Source organism: Leiobunum rupestre, chromosome 3 (assembly GCF_980474605.1).
Source record: "Leiobunum rupestre chromosome 3, qqLeiRupe1.1.hap1, whole genome shotgun sequence".
In the NCBI taxonomy this organism is placed as follows: domain Eukaryota; kingdom Metazoa; phylum Arthropoda; class Arachnida; order Opiliones; family Sclerosomatidae; genus Leiobunum; species Leiobunum rupestre.
The window spans coordinates 55,428,575-55,449,823 of NC_143386.1; the positions used below are offsets into that span (position 1 = coordinate 55,428,575).

Consider the following 21,249-nt stretch of genomic DNA (forward strand, 5'->3'; position numbering starts at 1 on the left):
TGTGAAACCTTTCTTAGTCTATGGTTTTACGCTGGTTACCTCGATTTGTCCTTTTTTACCTATCGCACGAGCCCAAACGTTAGTGTTCACATTTCCCTGCTGCTTGGTTTTGCTCTTGTTACAGCCTATTCCAGAGACTAGTAGACCACACTTTGAAGCTCTCTGACGCTCTTTTAACTCATCGTAGGAAAATGGGAAAAAATCAGGCAAACTTCTCAACTCACCCTTTACAACTTCTTCAAATTTTTGCATCACCTTTGGAAACACCCTGTATGTACATCTTTTTTCATTGTAGGTAAACCTTCATTTATCCCAAAAAAGTATAATTTTTACATTTTACATCATTAAGAGAAGTAACAGGCTTGGTAAATTTTGAGCCGTTTGGTGGTGTATACTTTCAGGATTTAGTTGTAAATACGTGTCTAACGGAATCTTTGACGAGCCTAAGAGAATATTTATCTCTTAGAGATATGTAATAAACTTCTGGTAGTATATATTCCTAAATCGATCGATATTTGAAGGGAAATATTTACTCTGTACCTCATATTTCGTTATTTAATTGTTATACTTTGGTTTATTAAAAAAAAACAATTTCAATAAAAATAAAAATTACGGTTTATTTTACAACCGAGATTAAGGTATTTTTTTGGCGTAACTAGGTGTAAATTAAATGTCCCACTAACTAAACTACCATTATACAAAAACAGTTCTTGGAACTGAAAAAGCTGCGTTTATTCTTTTAAATATTACGGCTAAGAAGGGACAGATATTAACAATTTATATTATATGAATATTAATTTAAAACGAGTTTTTCAATTATTTCTATCAGCTAGCCTGATAAATAAATTTTCACAAAAATACTAATAGAAAGAATTGAAAAACTCGTATTAAATTAATATTCATATAATGTAAATTGTTAATATCTGCCCCTTCTTAGCCGTAATATTTAAAAGAATAAACGCTATTTTTCAGTTCAAAGAACTGTTTTTGTATAATATAGGTCCCTTTTTCATTGTGCTAAAATTTTTATATTAATGTCGACTATTTGTTTAAGTAATTGATTAATTTGAAGTTACGTAATGAAATAACCATAATTCAACTTTGTTTTTATTAATCTCAGATTTGGATTAACATTGATATTTAGTATAGTCTAAGTATAAAAGTATACCAAGCAATTTACGCAGTTTGCGGTAGTCGTTTTCAAAATATTTAAAATAATATATTTACTATAGTCTAACTACCAATATAAGCTCAATCAAGAGTCCTACTTTACCGACTCCTTGTCATTTCTAAAAAATAAGCGCTATGTAGAGTAGAATTTACGGAAATCACGGTATCACAAAAAAAAGTTCCATCTCGACTCCTATTTTATTTATTTGCAATTTTACTGAAGCCATTTTAATTATTTAATAATTGTACCAAGGCTTAACATACCAAAGTAATTTTTGGAAAATAAATATAATTATAAATACCTTGAATATAATAAAATAATAATAAAAGAGACGGGATACTACATGACCTTGAACGTTGCACTACCAGATTTGAAAAACTAAAGAATCGCTTATGGCAACTCTGCGACTGGCGTGCTAAAAGCGAAAGGGCCAATCATCGCCCTTTTTCCCTCTTAGACAAATATTCCACCCCCGCGTGTTCCCCTTTTTACCGTCCCGAAAAGCTCGGTCTAGACTCTCGAGCCGGTTGTTTTTAAAACGAAGATATTATTAACTGAATTTGTATTCGATAATTTACTAACTAAAATTAACTAGAATTGACTTGAAATATAGCAAAGTCTGAGGATTGAAATCTCAGAAATCGAATGGTGTTTTCCGATTTCACCTACGATAAGTAGTTTTTTCTCTAGATCGTACTGTATACAAAAGTGTCGAAATGCGATCTTTTTGCAAATTTGAAATGTAAAATCGGATCTTAGCGATCGAATATAGCAAAATGCTACACGAGAGGGTACGGGTAAAAATCCAAACGGGGATGGAGTGGAAGGCAGGAGTCGAAGGTAAGTATAATCAGTAAACCTATCTGTTTACTTTAACTAGGGCGTCACAAAACCCCAACGGGTATTTTTGACAAAAACCTGAGCGGAACGAGCTAGCGACAATATAAATAATTCAAATATTGAACACACATTTAAAGAAATTAAGGTAATAACTTTTATTTTTATGACATACATATCATAGTAGTTTCAGCTTCTCCAGTTCTTTTTTTTTGAAAGCTAGCCCGGTCTTACTATTGACTTTCAAAAGTCGTTCTACGTTAAATCCGGGATCGAAAATTATGCCGTCCAATGTTTTTACGCGCGAAACGGCAACGTATGCCATGCCGAGAGCGAATTCGTTGGGTCCGAGATCAACAACTGCTTGCTCAAGTGTTAAGCCCTGGGAACGATGAATGCTGACTGGTGGGATCGGTATCAGATTGTTGTATAACGACGGACCTGAGTATGTTGGAAAATTAACAAGCACACAAAGTGGCAACTCGTTTAAATACTCGCGAGTAAAGGTGGAAATATAGATAATGTCAATGACTTTGCCTATAGTACCATTGCCAGTTTCCCTATCTCTCAATTAAAAAAACCCTCGAAGGGATTCCCCTCATCAATTACTGTTTTCGAGATATTGCGAAATTTCTGCGAATTATCAGAGCTACCATCCCCCTCCACTTCTCTACAAAACGTTCCCGTACAACTCGCTCCTATCCCCGCCGAGCGCCCCCCCCCCCACCCTCTCGCTCTCTCTCTCTCTCTCTCTCTCGCAACCCGTGGCTCATACCATTCCTCTTTCTCTTCCGCCCCCCCTCCTTTGAAACTTACTAACGGGCGACCGTTCCTATCCCCGTCTAGCACCCCCATACCCTCTCGCTTTCTCTCTCTCTCGCAACCCGTGGCTCATACCATGCCTCTTTATCTTGCGCCCCCCCCCCCCCTCCTTGAAACTTACTAACGGACGGACGGACGGACGGACGGACAGACGGACAAAACTTTCCCATTGAACTCGCTGCTAAGAGAGCTACGCTCGCTCCGCTCAATAATATAGTGTTGCCCATCGTTTTTGGTTGAAAATAGCGCACGTTTTACCACGAAGCAAAGTCTATAATTTTAATTTCTCATTAAATGTAAGACGTTATTCAAAGTTTTCAAAATAAATTCCATTAAATTCCAATAAGTTACATTAAATTCCAATAAGTTACATTAAATTCCATTAAACTCCAATAAGTTGCATTAAATTCTAATAAGTTACATTAATTCCATTAAACTCCAATAAATTCCAATAAACTCCATTAAATTCCAATAAATTTAATTAAATTTCAATAAATTCTATTAAATTTCAATAAATTCCATTAAATTCCATTAAATTCCAATAAATTCCTTCAAATTCCAATAAATTCCTTTAAATTCCAATAAATTACCTTAAATTTCCATAAATTCCATTAAATTCCATTAAAATCCAATTTAATGTAATTTAATGAAATTTAATGGAATTTAATGGAATATATTGGAATTATATGAATTTATTTTAATTTAGTGCAATTGCATTGAATTAAAATAAATTCCTATAATTCCAATATATTCCATTAAATTCCATTAAATTCCATAAAATTCCATAAAATTCCATAAAATTCCATTCGTGGAATAAATATTTCCAAACCTTAAGTAGCGCCATTTTAGTCATGTCTCCTGATATTACTTAAGAACGATTGCAGAAAGTAGGTTCTACCTTTTAAAACAATTTTAACTGAAGCGGTCTTTCATTTTTTTACTGCCTCCATTTTACGTCATAAAAAAATCCGCGTCTCTATAGAGGAAAAAAAACCAGCTCAGTTAATAAACTCACGCAACAGACGGAGAAGACACGAACAGAATGCGGTGCGGGATTACGTACATTAAGCAATCGTCTTATGCCGTGCTGTGCCCCCAAGCGCGTCCAATCTAAGCACTCGCGCTTACGGATAATGGCGGACGTAAAAATCCCAAAAAGACAATAGCGACTCGGCTCGGTTCCTGACAAGACGAAAAGTTATTGGACTAGGACAACGATGACAGGTCGTCATCTGGGAATACTGTTTATAACTGGGCTCGGTCTGTGGTTGGAAAAGCGGGCAAGGTTAGATCATATCTCGTCTTTTTTAATAACATTCGCGTGATATAGGAAGACTTGCACCGAACCTTTAATGAAAAAAGCTCGTCTTGTACCCTAAATTTGAAAGCCTAACCTGAATATTTTATACGAGTTTGTTCGGGTTACGTCGAAGGTAGTTTATTAGGGGTCTGTCGTCCTCCGCGACCTTTACTGTATTACGAATTGAAACTTTTCTTTACCTAGAACGTGATATAAAAAGAGGGGGGACCCGGGCCACAGTGAAATAATAATTTCGGGCCCCGAGAGAGCCGTTATCGCTACAGATAACTACGTATTTCCTCGCGTGATATTCCGTACTATCACTAGTCGCCATTTTGCTCTGTAGGTCAGATTACGTAATCTATAATAGACCTAGTGTCCAAGGTTGCCAGTGGTAGCTTCCGAGGCTCATTTATTAATGTATAAAGGACTTGGTTAAAGGTCAGAGAAGATCATTAAAACTTGTTGAAGTTAAAGTTAAAATGAGTGTAGGGAGGGCGTAATTAAGGGGATGGGGGTTTTGTGGGTTCAACCCCCCCCCCCCCGAAATGCTGATGACCGGGGAGGGGGGGTGCCTAATAAAAATCAGTGAAACTTCCGTCAGCACCCCCCCCCCCCCCTTGAAATTTGCCACAAAACCCCCCCTGAAATAAAATCCTGGATACGCCCTTGGTTGGCTAGCGTAGCAAATGCCCCCCAAGTTATACTATGTCGGCCACAGAGAAGCTTGCCAGACGGGTCCGTATCTGGGGCCCAGGCCCGTCTTAAGACCTTTTGGGGCCCTGGGCGAAATTATTTTTTACGGCCTTTGCGATCCCCAACGGTCAGCTTTTGTATGTCCGTGGTCTAAATTCAACTAATAATAATAATCAAACCGAAACTTTCCAAAGTATAAGATAAGACTACTGAAAATAAGATTTTTACTGACAGTGACTCGCTGTTAGGTTTTAGAAATTGTAGGTACCGTATGATACGCGATGTGACGATGAGTCAAATTACTTTAGACGTAACTAAAAGATATATAATATTAAATGAGCATGAATAATATTTACTAGCTAAACCCTTATAACTAGCCGGGACCCCAAAACTGGCTGGGGGCCCTGGGCTGTAGCCCATTTGGCCCATGGCTTAAGACGGCCCTGCTAGGGCCCCAGTCTGCACGGGCCTCGTTAATTTGTACCGGCTTCTCCTCTCTCTTTTCGGGCCTGTAGGAAGAGCTAGAGTAGCGGAGATTGATTGTAAAGGACGTGAGCGTAATATTATAGGATATTCCTTTAGACTCTTTGCAGATATGGAATTATAGACAATTAAATTTAAGCCTTACATTTAGGTACTTTTATCTTACCTATAGATCTATGGGGCTTGATTTAAACTCGCTTATAACCCACACTAAATACTTACTTGTTCTAAACTTGTATAGAGTCACGGTCAGAGTTCCGAAAACATTTTTCCCTCTTGATTATAATAGAGAAACCCTCCAACCGCCAAATAATATAGCTTCTTTTGTTCAAACGTTACCGTAAGGATTCCTCGCGACTAGACGAGGTCTTTGCACTCTTACCATATTATTAGTAATAATAATACACATTAATAAAGTGCAAAGAAAAAATGATATTCACATATATATAAATTTAGAACAAACGTTTAATTCTTTATTATTATTATTATTATTATTATTAAAAGAATTATCTTGCAATTTAAGAGCTATGGAAACACCAAATAAGTTATCTAGCTTGTAAATAGTTTAACCATGGAGGGAAATTATATATACACTAGGAACATCGAATGTTTCATTGCCACCGTGCTGGGAATGCCGCTGGAAAACGGGCGGAACTTTAGCTACGTCGAATGTAAGATGTGTAATTTAATTGGCTGCCGTCGTCGCTAAGAAGCATCCACTCCCGGATAAAAATGACAGACGTTCACTCAGAAAATAAACTTCCCTGAAAATAAGAAACACTGATTTCTGTTTTCTTTTCCCTTGAAACTCTTATTCGAAGCTAAATTTCATGTCAAGTTTACAATGGCACGAGTCAAAATCTTTACTTTAAACCATACTCGGTTTTATGGTAATAATTCACCACCTTCAAACAAAGTTGTCAATATCGTATAAAACGATCTGACGATATTTATTTAAAATAGTGCGAATACATAACTAAGTAGCAACTAAACTTAAACACGGGCCTAATATTATCATTAAAGTTGCCATAATCCATTTACTTCAGTGTACTTATCACGGATTTATCAATCATTTTAATCAAATATATAATTTAGAAATTTGATAAATATTACATTTTAAATTATAATCCTACATTATTCGATCTATTTAATTCAAAGTTCCGTAAGAAACATTAGGTAGAAATTCTATGATATTGTTTAGAATTCTATAGGCTCCAAGTGGGGCTCTATAGAATTGTCTTTTTGTAGAATTCTGTGTATATTGTCCACAGAGATAACTTATAGTTTTTTTTATAAATTCCCAGTGTTTTTTCTACAATGTCCTTTTGTAGACTTTAATTAATCCAATCAAGCTTTTCAAGTGGTTAAACCCTCGGTTAAACCTGAATTAATTCTTAATAATTTAGTAGCACCAAAAGTAGCATAAGACTACTTTTGGTAGCACGAATGTAAATTTTATAGGTGTGTTTATGATAGGCTTAGCCTAAATAATCATAAAAATGTAAATTTCATATTTTATTTTTAATATTATTATAATTATAATTATATAGCTTCCGTTACTTTGTTTAAAACTGATTTACCTCATTTTTTGGCAAAATTAATAAAAAAAATCCCTTTAACATCTACAGAAAAAAAATTTACAAAAATCCATTACAATTTCTACCCTCAGATTACCTCCCTAGAAACTTTGTAGAAAAACGGTACACTTTCTGCAACCATTACAAGGGCTATACTTATCTTTTTCCTAAGTATAGGTATAAATTGTAATATAAATTTTGTTAGAATACTATCAACAATTTTAATCTGTTGCTTTATGATATGTAAAAACAAAAAAAAACATTTTTTAAACTTTAAAATTGCTTTTTTTCTAACTTTTGTTTCAACAAAATGGTCAATTATATTGTCATATTTTATGGAATTGTTGAACAATTTATTTTTTGATTTGTGTCTGACGGACGGACAATATCTGTTGGGAAATTAGGCGTATTAGCATCTCTTTCGTATTTAACACATTCACGAAATGGCTTCTGACGTATTGATTAACACGGGACCCATGAATAAATTTATTTAAAAAATGTTAGGTATTGGACATTTGTTTAGATTAAAGAAGCGTAGTATATTTATAGTTCTAAATAACTTGACACGTATTATCCTTAGTAAATTCAATGAAGTTGGGTAGTTGGCCAAAGTGTATCCAACTTTCACTACATCAAATTATAGTTTTGACCGATTTGTGCAGGGTTCGAAATAAAAAACCCGCGGGTTTTTTTGGGTATGACCATCTAAAAAAAATTTGTTTTTTAAAAAATTTGGGTTGTTTTTTTTATAAATAAAACATGTTTATTTTTATTTTGAAATACATCGATTTTTGTAATGTTAACTTGTTGGCCTAAATTTTAATAAAACCCAATAAAACAAGATGGGTCTGGATTTTTCTTAAAAAACCCGGGTTTTTTAAAACCCTGGATTTGTGCCAGAAAGAAATCGTTAAAATGGTGTGAAAATCCCTTAAGCGGACGAGGTAAATCATTGGAAAACAGCAGGAATCCATACCTCTACTCGGAATGCTTATCGCGGCAGATTTCCGTCTCGATGTGGCTGACTGTTTTTTTTATTAAAGTCACTATGTTAACTTAACAAACAACTACGTGAGAGGGGAGCGCGAGCAGAGGGGATTTTGTATCTCGTAGGCGGGGCCAAAGCCGTCAGAGTGATCTTACCATACGCGATACGGCAGGATAAGCATTCCAAGTATAATAATAATAATAATAAGGCTTTATTTGGATAACCAGTTCAGTCAAAGACTGATTTCCAACTGGGTCCTTAAATATCTTAAATATGATTTACAGATAAAATGTACAATTTGAAGCGTGACAGTACAAGTTTAAAGTACAAGACAAAATAAATAATTAAAGAATAAATGACACAGAAGAGCGTGACAGTTAATGGTTTGAGTTGTACGGTAGATACAAATGCTAGGAGTTCGCGTTTGAACTGTGATAGAGTTAATTTTTGATGGAACAAGGGTGACGGAAGAGAATTCCATAGACTAGTACCCCTGAATCGCGGGCTTTGTTTGCGGATCGTAGCCGAAATATTTTCAAGGTAAAAAGTAGAGGTATGGATTCCTGAAAACAGTTAATGAGGCTTTGGATATGTGGCTCTTATAAAAGAAATGAGACGAATGGTGAGAGAAGAAAGGAAGTGAAATCGTGGCCAGATATCGAAACTCGAGTCATCGCGGGCCACCGAAGCAGCCATCAGCGCTGAACGGAGGAAAAGGGCCATTGCTCCGCTCAAAAGAGCCTCATAAATTCATATCCGAGCTCCCTCCCTCGACTAAGCGTTGCGCGCCTAACCACCACTCTCAATCATTGTCAATAAATCGATAGGCCCGTTTTATCGTACGCCGATAAAGAGCGCGCCGTGAGATATCCTTACAGGTCATCGCGCGCTTGTAATCTTAGCGGAGAAGGGGGTGAAGTCCGCTCTCGGACCAACGAGTAACGGGTATCCGATGAAAGTAGGCCCTTATCCTACTGTCGGCGCGAAAGGTATCGAAGAGGGGAGAGAGGCAGCCCCGGGGGGTTTCGCCGCTTGTATCCCCCGCCGTATTCGTCAACCTTCGCCCAACGGAAGAGACGCCAAAATGACAAGTGACAGTGGACACACGAAACTTGGACTAACTCAGTCCCCCCCCCCCCCTCCTTTTCTTATTCCGCTTTCGTAACAAGCGATTGACCGAACCGACTGCCCAATCCACCAGGGATGCCATGCAAAGTACTCCTTCTTAACTGACTAACACTATAGAGCAGATAGGGACCCAACTCTGACTGTTAGGGTTTATTCATGGGGAAGGTTGGACAGGGTTGCCATAAGCAGAAACGCATTACCGCCCAAATTGATTCGTGAAATAGCCAAATTTCATGGTCAAGAAATTGATCAATTGAGAAACTATATTTATTTTTAATTAAATCTTTACGATTTGTTTTATTGGGAAATATCACTTTAGTAATTAGCAGTGGCGTCGCCAGGATTTCAAAATTGGTGGCGCTTAAGCCCTGGTCAGTAGCGTACCATTTAGGTAGATGGGGAGGTGGAAACCCCCACAAAATGTTTTGGAAATAGAAAAATCGAGGCCGACTTTACAAAATGAAGTTTTTGGTGGTCTTCTTTTTTGGAAGCATTTTTTCCAAAAATAAATAATCTTTATGGCCAAGTGAATCAGAAAAGTCAATAGAGTTGGTCTAATCAAGGCTTCTTCCCTTAAAGGTGGGCCTTTTTGGACATTTTAGGTGGCGCTTCGGAAATGTTTTGGGTGGCTCAAGCGCTCCGTAAAACACCCTAGCGATGTCACTGATAATTAGTTGTACATGCTCATAGGAAACAGGAAATCACCGAATGTTTTTTAAAAATCAGTAATCAGGTGTAAAAACATTTTACGAGTGACTAACCCACGATATTACTAATCATAAAGTCGTCGAAAAGTTTAATTTCGAATCTGTAATGCTTAAGACTACTTGTAAGAAACAGAATGCTAATACATTTTTGTATGAGTTGAAGGGAATATACAGGGTGGAAGCCTCAGCCGTGGTCCAGCCTCGTTACTTCGCCTAGTACACCAGAGTGCTGCGGGTCGAACACTTCTACAGGCGCTGGTATTCCACAAATAGACCAATGGCATAATTAGAAGCGCATCTTTATCCAATCACCCGGAAAAGCATTTGGAGGATGCGTTTCTAATCCTCCCATTGGTCTTTTTTTAGACTAGGAAAAGTACCGAGGCTGGACCACGACTGAGGCATCGCATTCTCCCATTGGTCTATTTTTGGCCTACCAGCGCCTGTAGAAGTGTTCGACCCGCAGCACTCTGGTGTACTAGGAGAAGTACCGAGGCTGGACCACGGCTGAAGCTTCCAACCTGTATAACTCAAAAGGTTCCAATATTGTCCGCTCCCTCCTACGGCCTTTGACATTTTCGGCGCTGCTTAGAGGTTTACCGCGGAAATAATCCATAAAATGGTTCGAAGAATACGTTGAAGGTGACATTTCTGTTAACTCATCTTGTTCTACTATTTGAAAAAGCCGCCCAATTTGGGCGAGGTAGGGTAAATACGGCAACTCTAAGGAAGAATAACGACGAAACGTCGGAATGTAAAAGGACCATTGGTTTGGCGTGGCGTGGGCTCGAAAGCGGACGGGTCAACCGGGAAGGAGATAATAACGATTTGAAGACTGTGCAGAGAGCGCGCGGGGATTTGGGCCAAATAATCAAAAATCCACAAGAGTCAAAGCGTGTCCGCCCAGCGAACTCCCTGGACGAGGGAGGCGTGTTTGGCGTCGTATACAAACATTCCATTCTAGGGAACCTAGGCTGGACGCGCCACTGGCACGAAATCGCCTAATGGGCTAATCACTGATTCCGCGGGTCGTCTTCCGTATACAATCCCCGCTTTTCGGCCGTATTTAGAAATCGGAGATTTTGACTTTAAAACGGTTTATATAACATTGAATAATTGATTCCTCGTAGAGTTCGCGTGGAGAAGAATTAAAGTTACACGCTATCTTCGGTCGGCTACGCCATCTCTTGGGAAAATGTTCTTAAAGGGGTTTGTGACCGCTGCCTTTGTAAAACGTTACACTTTTATGTAAAAGTGAATCTTCGGCAATTTCTAGATTTGGCAAAGCGGAATGCGATGGAATTGTTTGAAATTAAATTTTCCGATTTTCCCGGAAATTAGGTTAAAATTGATCGACAAGATTGGATTTTTGATGGCGATAAATTGCCGAATGCGCTCGCTTCTAAGATAGAAAGTTGAAAACTATTAGATTGAAATATCTCTCGACAGTTACGCGATTGAAATCGTTATTACGAGAAACGTTATTGAATTTATCCAAATATGATCTACTAAAATGAATATTTCATACAGAGTTCATTGTCTTAGGCAAAAATACCGTAAATTGAGTGACAGTAACTTAGATGAGTTAATACTCCATTTGGAGTTCTGTCCAACTGTTCGTGTAATGTTAATGTACACCTTGACGTTGGGCTATATGGCCCGAAGAATATGTAAATCATTTCGGACGGTATCTTGACCATCGTCTAAATCATGACTAAATTTCAAGTACCGCGTAACACTTAAAGAAATTAAATTGGTAAAATGTTATTATTAAATATTATTAATGGTTAATTAAATTTTCAGTGCTTCCGCAAGAAGGTCCAGTGATACATGGAGTCCAAAAACGATATCAAATCGGGGACGAGGTCAACGTCACTTGCACCTCGGGTCCTTCCAAGCCACCCGCCTACCTCAAATGGTACATCAACGATGATGAGGTATTTACTCGGGGATATCATAAGAATCGTTCGAATTAAATCTAATCTTAGATCAACAAATAAATGACGGCCCAGTTAATGTCAAATTACAATGCCCTCTCACGTGAAACGTGTGGCTAAAGGTAGCAGCAGTTCCCAATTTCCATTGGTCAAAACTTCTCTAACAACCCATGAAATAAATATGACCACAATATTTATAATACAGAACTTAAATTAGCTTAACCTTAATATGACCTTTACCGTAACCTCACCTTAGCCTAACCTAAACCTAACTTTAACATAAATTAATCAAAACAGACATCAATTCGAGTGGTTCATAGACACCGGAAAAGGAACACGACGATGTAATTCGCAACCAATTAAATTGGTAACCACTGTTAAGTTTAGTAGGTTTTGGTGGGGAAGGTTTGATATATACCTACTCTTACACAAGTAACATTGCATTAAGTGTTGTTGATTTGAGATCTAATCAATAAATCTTTTATTGTGAATAATTGAAAGGCTACGGACATGATGGAAACGGAATACCCAACGGTCAGGCATTTTGACGGACTACAGCTATCGGAAGTGCGGCTGAGTTTCGTGGTGGACGAAGGTCATTTCTGGAGAGGGGTCATGAAATTGCGCTGCACCGCGTCCATCTCTCAAATTTACTCTAGATCAAGCGAAGAACTCATCGTCGGTGATCGAAGCTCCGGGGTTCTGCCCCACGTTAGTAAGTAGAAACCACAAACTAACCAATGCGTCACAATATTTATTGAGGCGCCATCTGCGGCTGTTTCTCGAAAGGAGATACTATTAATTTTTTTAAATATTTATGACCAAAATTAGTGATTCCATTAGTGATTCCATAAAGATAATTTTAGCACAAGGTGTTTCTCTTTTCTGATAATAGATGGCGCTTGCAGAAAATTGGCAATATATATTTTTATTAGAACGTAGTAAAGATGAAATATTTAAGGTTTACACAGCATTCTCTTCGTTTGATTATGTTGAAATTTTTCGCGCTGCTGCAACGATAGGGGGCGACACTTCACGGGATTTTTTCGGTGTAATACGGAAAAGCATTCAAGGAGTTTCTTTGGAGCCGCCACTTGCTTAAATAGAGAGTGTCCGACGTTATCAACGTCAGAGACAGTTTTCAAATCTTGGTTAGTCATTCATGTTTAGGCATTTTCGTGGCTTTCTGAAACTGTCTAAAGAATTTCCACCCAGACCAAAAAATGGAACCTGTAGCTTCTTCTAGCGTACATTATGGTCCCGAAAGTAGTGTCGTGTTGACTTATTTCCGAAAGTTTCCACCTTGGACAAATAAATTAAAGGATCCGAATCCAAGCGAAAGCCCCCTTTCTTAAATGTCACCGTTGGGCTAAAACGTCGGTATCTTATAACGCGCACGTGTTATAAATCTGGGTGGAAATCTTTCCAATATCGGACACCGTGACCGATTGCTTATGCTGTAAAAGAACCAATTGCGAAATATAGACTCGGGTCCAGTTGATTATAGCAGCCTGTTCTAAGTCAAAGCCGCAGCTAAAATCAACGCGATAGCAGCCTGTTCTAAGTCAAAGTCGCAGCTGAAGTCAACGCGATAGCAGCCTGTTCTAAGTCAAAGTCGCAGCTGAATTCAACGCGATAGCAGCCTGTTCTAAGTCAAAGTCGCAGCTGAAGTCAACGCGATAGCAGCCTGTTCTAAGTCAAAGCCGCAGCTGAAGTCAACGCGATAGCAGCCTGTTCTAAGTCAAAGCCGCAGCTGAAGTCAACGCGATAGCAGCCTGTTCTAAGTCAAAGCCGCAGCTAAAATCAACGCGATAGCTGCCTGTTCTAAGTCAAAGTCGCAGCTGAAGTCAACGCGATAGCAGCCTGTTCTAAGTCAATGCCTAAGCTGAGGTCCACGCGATAGCAGCCTGTTCTAAGTCAAAGTCGTAGCTGAAGTCAACGCGATAGCAGCCTGTTCTAAGTCAAAGTCGCAGCTGAAGTCAACGCGATAGCAGCCTGTTCTAAGTCAAAGTCGCAGCTGAAGTCAACGCGATAGCAGCCTGTTCTAAGTCAAAGTCGCAGCTGAAGTCAACGCGATAGCAGCCTGTTCTAATTCAAAGTCGCAGCTGAAGTCAACGTGATAGCAGCCTGTTCTAAGTCAAAGTCGCAGCTGAAGTCAACGCGATAGCAGCCTGTTCTAATTCAAAGTCGCAGCTGAAGTCAACGTGATAGCAGCCTGTTCTAAGTCAAAGTCGCAGCTGAAGTCAACGCGATAGCAGCCTGTTCTAATTCAAAGTCGCAGCTGAAGTCAACGTGATAGCAGCCTGTTCTAAGTCAAAGCCGCAGCTGAAGTGAACGCGATAGCAGCCTGTTCTAAGTCAAAGCCGCAGCTGAAGTGAACGCGATAGCAGCCTGTTCTAAGTCAAAGCCTAAGCTGAGGTCCACGCGATAGCAGCCTGTTCTAAGTCAAAGTCGTAGCTGAAGTCAACGCGATAGCAGCCTGTTCTAAGTCAAAGTCGCAGCTGAAGTGAACGCGATAGCAGCCTGTTCTAAGTCAAAGCCTAAGCTGAAGTCAACGTGATAGCAGCCTGTTCTAAGTCAAAGCCGCAGCTGAAGTGAACGCGATAGCAGCCTGTTCTAAGTCAAAGCCGCAGCTGAAGTGAACGCGATAGCAGCCTGTTCTAAGTCAATGCCTAAGCTGAGGTCCACGCGATAGCAGCCTGTTCTAAGTCAAAGTCGTAGCTGAAGTCAACGCGATAGCAGCCTGTTCTAAGTCAAAGTCGCAGCTGAAGTCAACGCGATAGCAGCCTGTTCTAAGTCAAAGTCGCAGCTGAAGTCAACGCGATAGCAGCCTGTTCTAAGTCAAAGTCGCAGCTGAAGTCAACGCGATAGCAGCCTGTTCTAATTCAAAGTCGCAGCTGAAGTCAACGTGATAGCAGCCTGTTCTAAGTCAAAGTCGCAGCTGAAGTCAACGCGATAGCAGCCTGTTCTAATTCAAAGTCGCAGCTGAAGTCAACGTGATAGCAGCCTGTTCTAAGTCAAAGTCGCAGCTGAAGTCAACGCGATAGCAGCCTGTTCTAATTCAAAGTCGCAGCTGAAGTCAACGTGATAGCAGCCTGTTCTAAGTCAAAGCCGCAGCTGAAGTGAACGCGATAGCAGCCTGTTCTAAGTCAAAGCCTAAGCTGAGGTCCACGCGAAAGCAGCCTGGGGTGTATTTTCCACGTTCAAAGTCAAAGCCGAAGCTGAAATCAGGGACTAAACGATAACTTACGTACGCGAGGTCGAAAAGATAAAATAAAATTGTATATACTGAACTTACCAAATCATTAAGCGCGAGGTGGCGCTAAAGGCAAAGCGAGGGTGGTACCGTTCGTCTCGCCATTTTGATTCCTATACGCGTGATACAAGAACGAGCGCGAGTGTTATAGAAAGGTTACGGCGTACGGTAATACGCTCTTCGGTATCATTAACGGGTCTATCTCCTCGGAAAGCGGGTGCCGGTGCGCGGAACGGGACCCCTTCCAGCCGATCCAGGCCTAATAGGTCAAAATGGTGACATTCCTAGCCGTCAAACCAATGATTTATTGCCGAAGATTGGAGCGAAAAATGTGCCGGCAATTTCGAGGGACAATCGCTTTTCTCGCGCGGGGAGATAGTTCCGGCCAACTTCACACTCGTTTCGCCCTCTGGGGACGACAGAGGGAGCCACAAATCGAAGAAGCAAAAATAGTAATATAAATCGAGAAGATAGTTCTTGCAGGTAAAAAAAATACATCGCGACAAAGAAAGATTATGGCTCGGTTCGGGAAAACGTTCCGCGTGAAAAAATGGCTCAAATATAAAGATTATTTTTTTTTCCCGTCGCTCACTAAAATTTGGTGGGGGAGACTTTTGAAATACTTATCGCGACGTAGACTTTGTAGACGAATGTTCGATGGCCATTTTTTACTTCACTGTGTCGGACGGAAGTAAAACGAACGGGGAAGTATTCGATATAGCTCTATAAAGACCTATTTCCTCGCTTTTGCTTATTTATTATAATTTTATTTTGACGCAGAGTTCCAATTGGGGATGTGTACGTATTAGTTTTACGTAAAGTGTAGACCGCCGCCGCCGCCGCCGCCGCCGTATAGTACTTAACTCGTTAGGAATAAAATTGAAAATTATACATTAATCGATAGGAAAGTACAGGGATATTCCAAAATTTGGGAGCCCAGCAAATTTATTTACATTTCTTAAAACAAGCTCGATTTCATTTAAAATTGAAAATATTTTTGTTTAAGAATTTATAATTTTGACGTACGTCTATAGTTGCATTTTCCATTTTAATATTCAAATAACGGCTTATCTACCATTTCACTACTGGTGGCATAGAAGTAGTTAAATTATTTTAATATCATTAACCCTAGTCATTTTCACGAAAACCAGTTGCGGGTATAAATCCTTTAATTTCGCTTTTGCTGCAATCATTTCCAGTCGATATTTATCAAGCGGATATTTTCTGCTTCCGCTTTGAAAATCCTCGAAATTTTAAATTTCCCAAATTTGAAATTTTCCAAATTTGAAATTTTCCAAATTTGAAATTTTCCAAATTTGAAATTTTCCAAATTTGAAATTTTCCAAATTTGAAATTTTCCAAATTTGAAATTTTCCAAATTTGAAATTTTCCAAATTTGAAATTTTCCAAATTTGAAATTTTCCAAATTTGAAATTTTCCAAATTTGAAATTTTCCAAATTTGAAATTTTCCAAATTTGAAATTTTCCAAATTTGAAATTTTCCAAATTTGAAATTTTCCAAATTTGAAATTTTCCAAATTTGAAATTTTCCAAATTTGAAATTTTCCAAATTTGAAATTTTCCAAATTTGAAATTTTCCAAATTTGAAATTTTCCAAATTTGAAATTTTCCACATTTGAAATTTTCCAAATTTGAAATTTTCCAAATTTGAAATTTTCCAAATTTGAAATTTTCCAAATTTGAAATTTTCCAAATTTGAGATTTTCCAAATTTGAAATTTCCCAAATTTCAAGCGCGCTAGTATAGCTGAAGCGGAGTTCGAGGTATTTTCATCCGCTACAAGCTAGCGTGAAAATACCTCGAACTCCGCTTCTTTTCTGGTTAAATGTAATTGCTGCACGCAAACCATGAAAAATTATTCTTAAAGTGGAAAAAATTCTAGCCTTCCTTTAAAAATTCTTAGTACAGTTACAATCAACTACATAACGCGATTTCATAAGTTCCCTCGCAAAACTTCATAAGTTCACAACCAAAAAAAAAATAGACAAAATTTATAGTCAAGGTTCGATAGTCAAGTTGATGTATCGAGGACGGGAGAATACGCTAACGATAAATGAAGGAATATCAAAACTACTTTCTCCCTCTTAAACGTTTTTTTAGATAGCGTACTATTTTAAGATGAGGGGAGAGAAGGTTCCATATTTTGGAACTTTGTCGCCACCCGTAACAAGATAAAAAAAACAGCGTAAAATATTAATGCCGATTTACAAAATTGAGACGGAAAATTTGGTAAGCTCTCTCGCTCTTTATCTCGAGGGCAAGATTTAAAGTTCACAATTTGATTTATGAATGGGACTCGTTTGATTAATAGTGGTTTTCTTTTTGGGCCCGAGAGAATAATTTCGTCGCAATTGGGTTAAGAACGTGGTTCGGGCCTCTTAATGGATATTACGTATTATGGCGCCTGATTGGCGAGATTCGGCGCGGGCAACTTTTCACCCACTCTCATCTTATAATCAAGGCATACGCTTCGCAGGATCCAAATTAACTAAAGTTTTAAAAGATAGAGAGACCATATTTTATCACCCAGAAAACCAATATTTTAAAATGAAAATGGAATCAAGTTTTCTCCTACGTTGCCCGAGTCATAATCGACGCCAAATGAGATAACTGACTTATTATAAATTATACTAAAATGATAAAGCTTCTTTCAATGGGGATAATGTACGATTTAGGTTAATAATAGACAGATTAATTCATCGTGAACCTAAAAATAAGTGTTTAAATTAACTCCCACATTATATTTTAAATATTTTCTTTAATAACATTAATTATATCATTATAAAAAATTTCAATGAGAATTGGTTCGACACGGAACCCAAAATGCTAAAATTCTTATAATCCGTGCGCTTTTGAAAAGGTTACCATGGAAACGAAATCACGTGATCGCGAGGCACGAGCTATGAGCTTTAGATTGTTAAAGTTTGAAACGCGCGTTTTCAAAATCCGCGTTAATAACTTCCGTTTCCCGTCAGTAAAGCTGATGACGCGTTTTTCGTCACGGAATTGGAAGTGGCATACTTATCAGTGATTATGTTACATATGATTGTATGTATTGAAAAAATGTGACATGAGCTAACTTTATTCGGTTCTCAAATGGGATTATTCGTGATTTTTACTGTGAAATTAGGCTTAGCCTGTCAAAATTAAATATATATTCTTTAGATAAAAACCGTAGACGATATTTGCAATTTCCATAATACCATACAGAGCAGACGACGGATCAAAGGTTCCATAGTTCGGGTGTTAGTGATGTCACCGAATAACCTGTTTTCATTTGATGAATTTCAGATTCTTAAATATCTCAAAAATATTCCCAAAAATCAGACACCCACCCGAAAAAAGTTGTACTAATTTAACAAAAGGTTTACCCAACTGGCCATTTCATTTCCAATTAGTTGGTCAAACCTTTTGGTCAAACTAATTGGTCTTTAAGAGTTGAGTAATCTGAACGCTCCTTTCGAGTAATGAAATTGAAAGGGAAGCTCAACACAATTAAGCTATTAGACTTTGGTTAATGTCGATTCCTATCTTCAAAATTGATTCGATTCTGAACCGTTGGATTGTGGGTAAAATTGAAAGGTTTCTAATTTGTTTACAGCTTAATAGTCACTCGGTATTGTTTATTTTTTATAGTTAACTTTATTTTGATTAGACTGCCATAGTTTTTCCCGACCCAATTTATTTTCGCCATTGCTCGATAGGTAGAGCCACGCTAAATGATTAATTAAATCTTAGCTTAACGGTAATTTTAACAGATGGCGCTCTGTACGCTATAATTACTTAACGTAACGCGTTGGCGTGAGTTTATCGACGTACAAAACGGCAGTTGAATACTCCTATCTTGACGAACTTCTAGTTGGGTTAATATCAGGAGTGTTTTTCCTTGTAGAGTTAGTGGAAAAAGACTAATTTTTTTTTATTCCGATAAAGGTGTAAAGTAAAACTAACCTCTAACTTAACTATAACTAATTAAAGGAGAGGAGTAAGGAGGGTTGAAAAGACTGTTCAATAAGCTAAGTAATAATAACTAGAATGCTGTTCGCTAATTGAGCGCGCGCGAAGCAGATAGCAGAAACCTCAAATGGCATCCCGTGGATACATTGAAGTGCTTTCCGATAGAATTAGGTTTACCCCTCCTCGAACGAAGGGGAGGGGGGTTATCGAGGGAGGGGGTGGCTGTATTCCCCCAAATTATGAGGATCACGTAATAAACCAATTTTATCCTCCTCTTTTCGAGCAGAAAAATGGAGGTGAATATATCTGCAGCAGGTCACCGCCTCCCGACCAATTTTGTTTTATTATCTTCTCGTTATTAAGTAAAAATCTTGAAAGACTGAAGAGAGGAGAGTAAAGGATGATGCGGTGTTGGCGGTGGAAGAGGAGAGAGAGGGGAAATCGAATCCATCACTATCGACGCCAGGGGGCGACTGAAACCTTAAGGCGGCATACGCCTAGGCTTCCCTGCCCCAGTCATTACCGTGGAACAACTCTTCGACGCCCCCTCTGCTGGGCGTGCGGGGAAGGGAGCCGGCGAGCGGGGTAAAACGAGCGGGCGAGAGACGGAATTTGGGATAGGTAAATTTGGCTACCCAACCCCGATGATTGAAAGCCCAGCTATTAGCGAAGGTCTTAATCGAGCCGATAGCGCATCGGAGGTTAAAGGTCAACCCAGCTGCCTAATACGGGGAAAACGTGCTCCCCCATCTAACACACTACTTTTCCCTCACTTTTTTTCCATATTTTCACCCCAACAATTTGGTCGGGCTGCATAAGAGCGTTTGCACTAGAGTTGTTAATTTTCCGGAAAAATAAAATGTGGAAAATTGAAACATAAACTACTTTTTAAGGGTTTTTAATGTTTTAAACTTTTTATCGATATAAAATGTCTGATATCAGTAAACATACTACAAAACAGTGTTACATTGTGAATCAGTTTAAACTATAGTTTAGAGGTTTAGTTTACTTTTAGATACGAAAATTTTTATTTAAATTTGCCAACAATATATTAGACTAATGATGGAATTAAAACTTTTTTATTTTTTCCGGAAAAATACGGAAAATATTCCGGAAAAAGGCCTCGGTCATTTTGCGGAAAATTTTCCGACTTACAACACTACCTGTGACTCTATCACGGAACCCCTTTTAGGAAGCGCTGTTTTAGATAACTATCATTTTATTTAAAGGGGAACGATCAAACTTTAACCAGTTACATAGCATTATAGCCCGTTAAAAATTTAAATTTATGGCGAAAACTGCTTAAAAGATATTAAGCGGTTAATTTTTAATAAAATAAAGAAATTTCGGGAAATTCTAAAGCGAGCGTCCGCCGCGACACCTGGTGAGAAATCGGTGAGACAGTAAAACAACATAAAAGCGCGCGCTGGGACGCGAAAGATTTGTTTTGCACGAACGGCGCGTTCCAGTTATACGAGACCTAAGCCTAAATTGCGCGATTTTAAAAGTTAGGATAGTTCGCAAATCGCTCACTAAGGTGCTGCTGGCGCTGGCGATACACCTTAAGATGAAAATTCAAACCCAAATACTTGACGTCATTTTGCGTTTCAACTTTTTAGGCCAAAAACTATTTTTTCAAGACAAAATAAGGTACGTGTAAGTATATTGAACGTCTTGTTGATCTTTTGATACGCAAATAAGGCGATATTTGGAAAAGCTTGGCCGTTTCCCATTAACAAATGGAAAAATGAATTTTAAATTTGGAACGGCTACGACCAACACTAAACCATTAGTTTGATCAAAGGCTTAACTTAGGAGTGAAACCTCCAAAAAGAAGGAAAAAAAGGCGCTGGCAAACTCCGGCGACGTTCCTCGAAACCTATTACAGGCCCATCTAGTATTTCTCATTAACCTATTGACCGGGCCAGAAAACGGACGAACGGAGGTGAGGGGGGGTGCGAAAAGTGGCAGTAGATAGGCGGAGAGGGAACGCGCCCAAGAACAATAGGTTTCCAATCCCCCCTCATTCGTCTCCCCCATCTCTAGCTGGGCTTTCTCTTCAAACTCCATCGGCAAATGGAATGTCGAAATCAGGAATAAGTCCCCCTCGCGTCTCTACTTTAATAGATTTTTATTTCGGCTGGAGGGGAGCTCCTAGTGGGGAGCTAGTAAGTGCCGTAACAGCGGGGACAGACGGGGGGGGGGCGACAGAAAGGGGTGCAGAAATTGGGGATTTTCTCCTTTCGACAGTATATAGGTTTTAAATGATTCCGAGCGTGGGGGGAGTGAACTTCTCCTCCCTCCGATGCGATCCGAGAGTCGTTAATTTTATTCTCTTAACTTTATAAAACGGGATGGCCCCTCCTCCC

At 38.7% G+C, this 21,249-nt stretch overlaps 1 protein-coding gene across 1 annotated transcript in view; it reads left to right on the forward strand.

Moving 5' to 3' along the window:
• Positions 1-21,249, forward strand: part of LOC149952679 (uncharacterized) — a 121,119-nt gene that overhangs the window by 93,314 nt on the left and 6,556 nt on the right. Inside the window, exons 4-5 of the mRNA XM_090168733.1 lie at positions 11,513-11,646; positions 12,148-12,361. Coding sequence (XP_090024859.1) covers positions 11,513-11,646; positions 12,148-12,361 — 348 coding nt within the window. The remainder of the gene's footprint in view (positions 1-11,512; positions 11,647-12,147; positions 12,362-21,249) is intronic.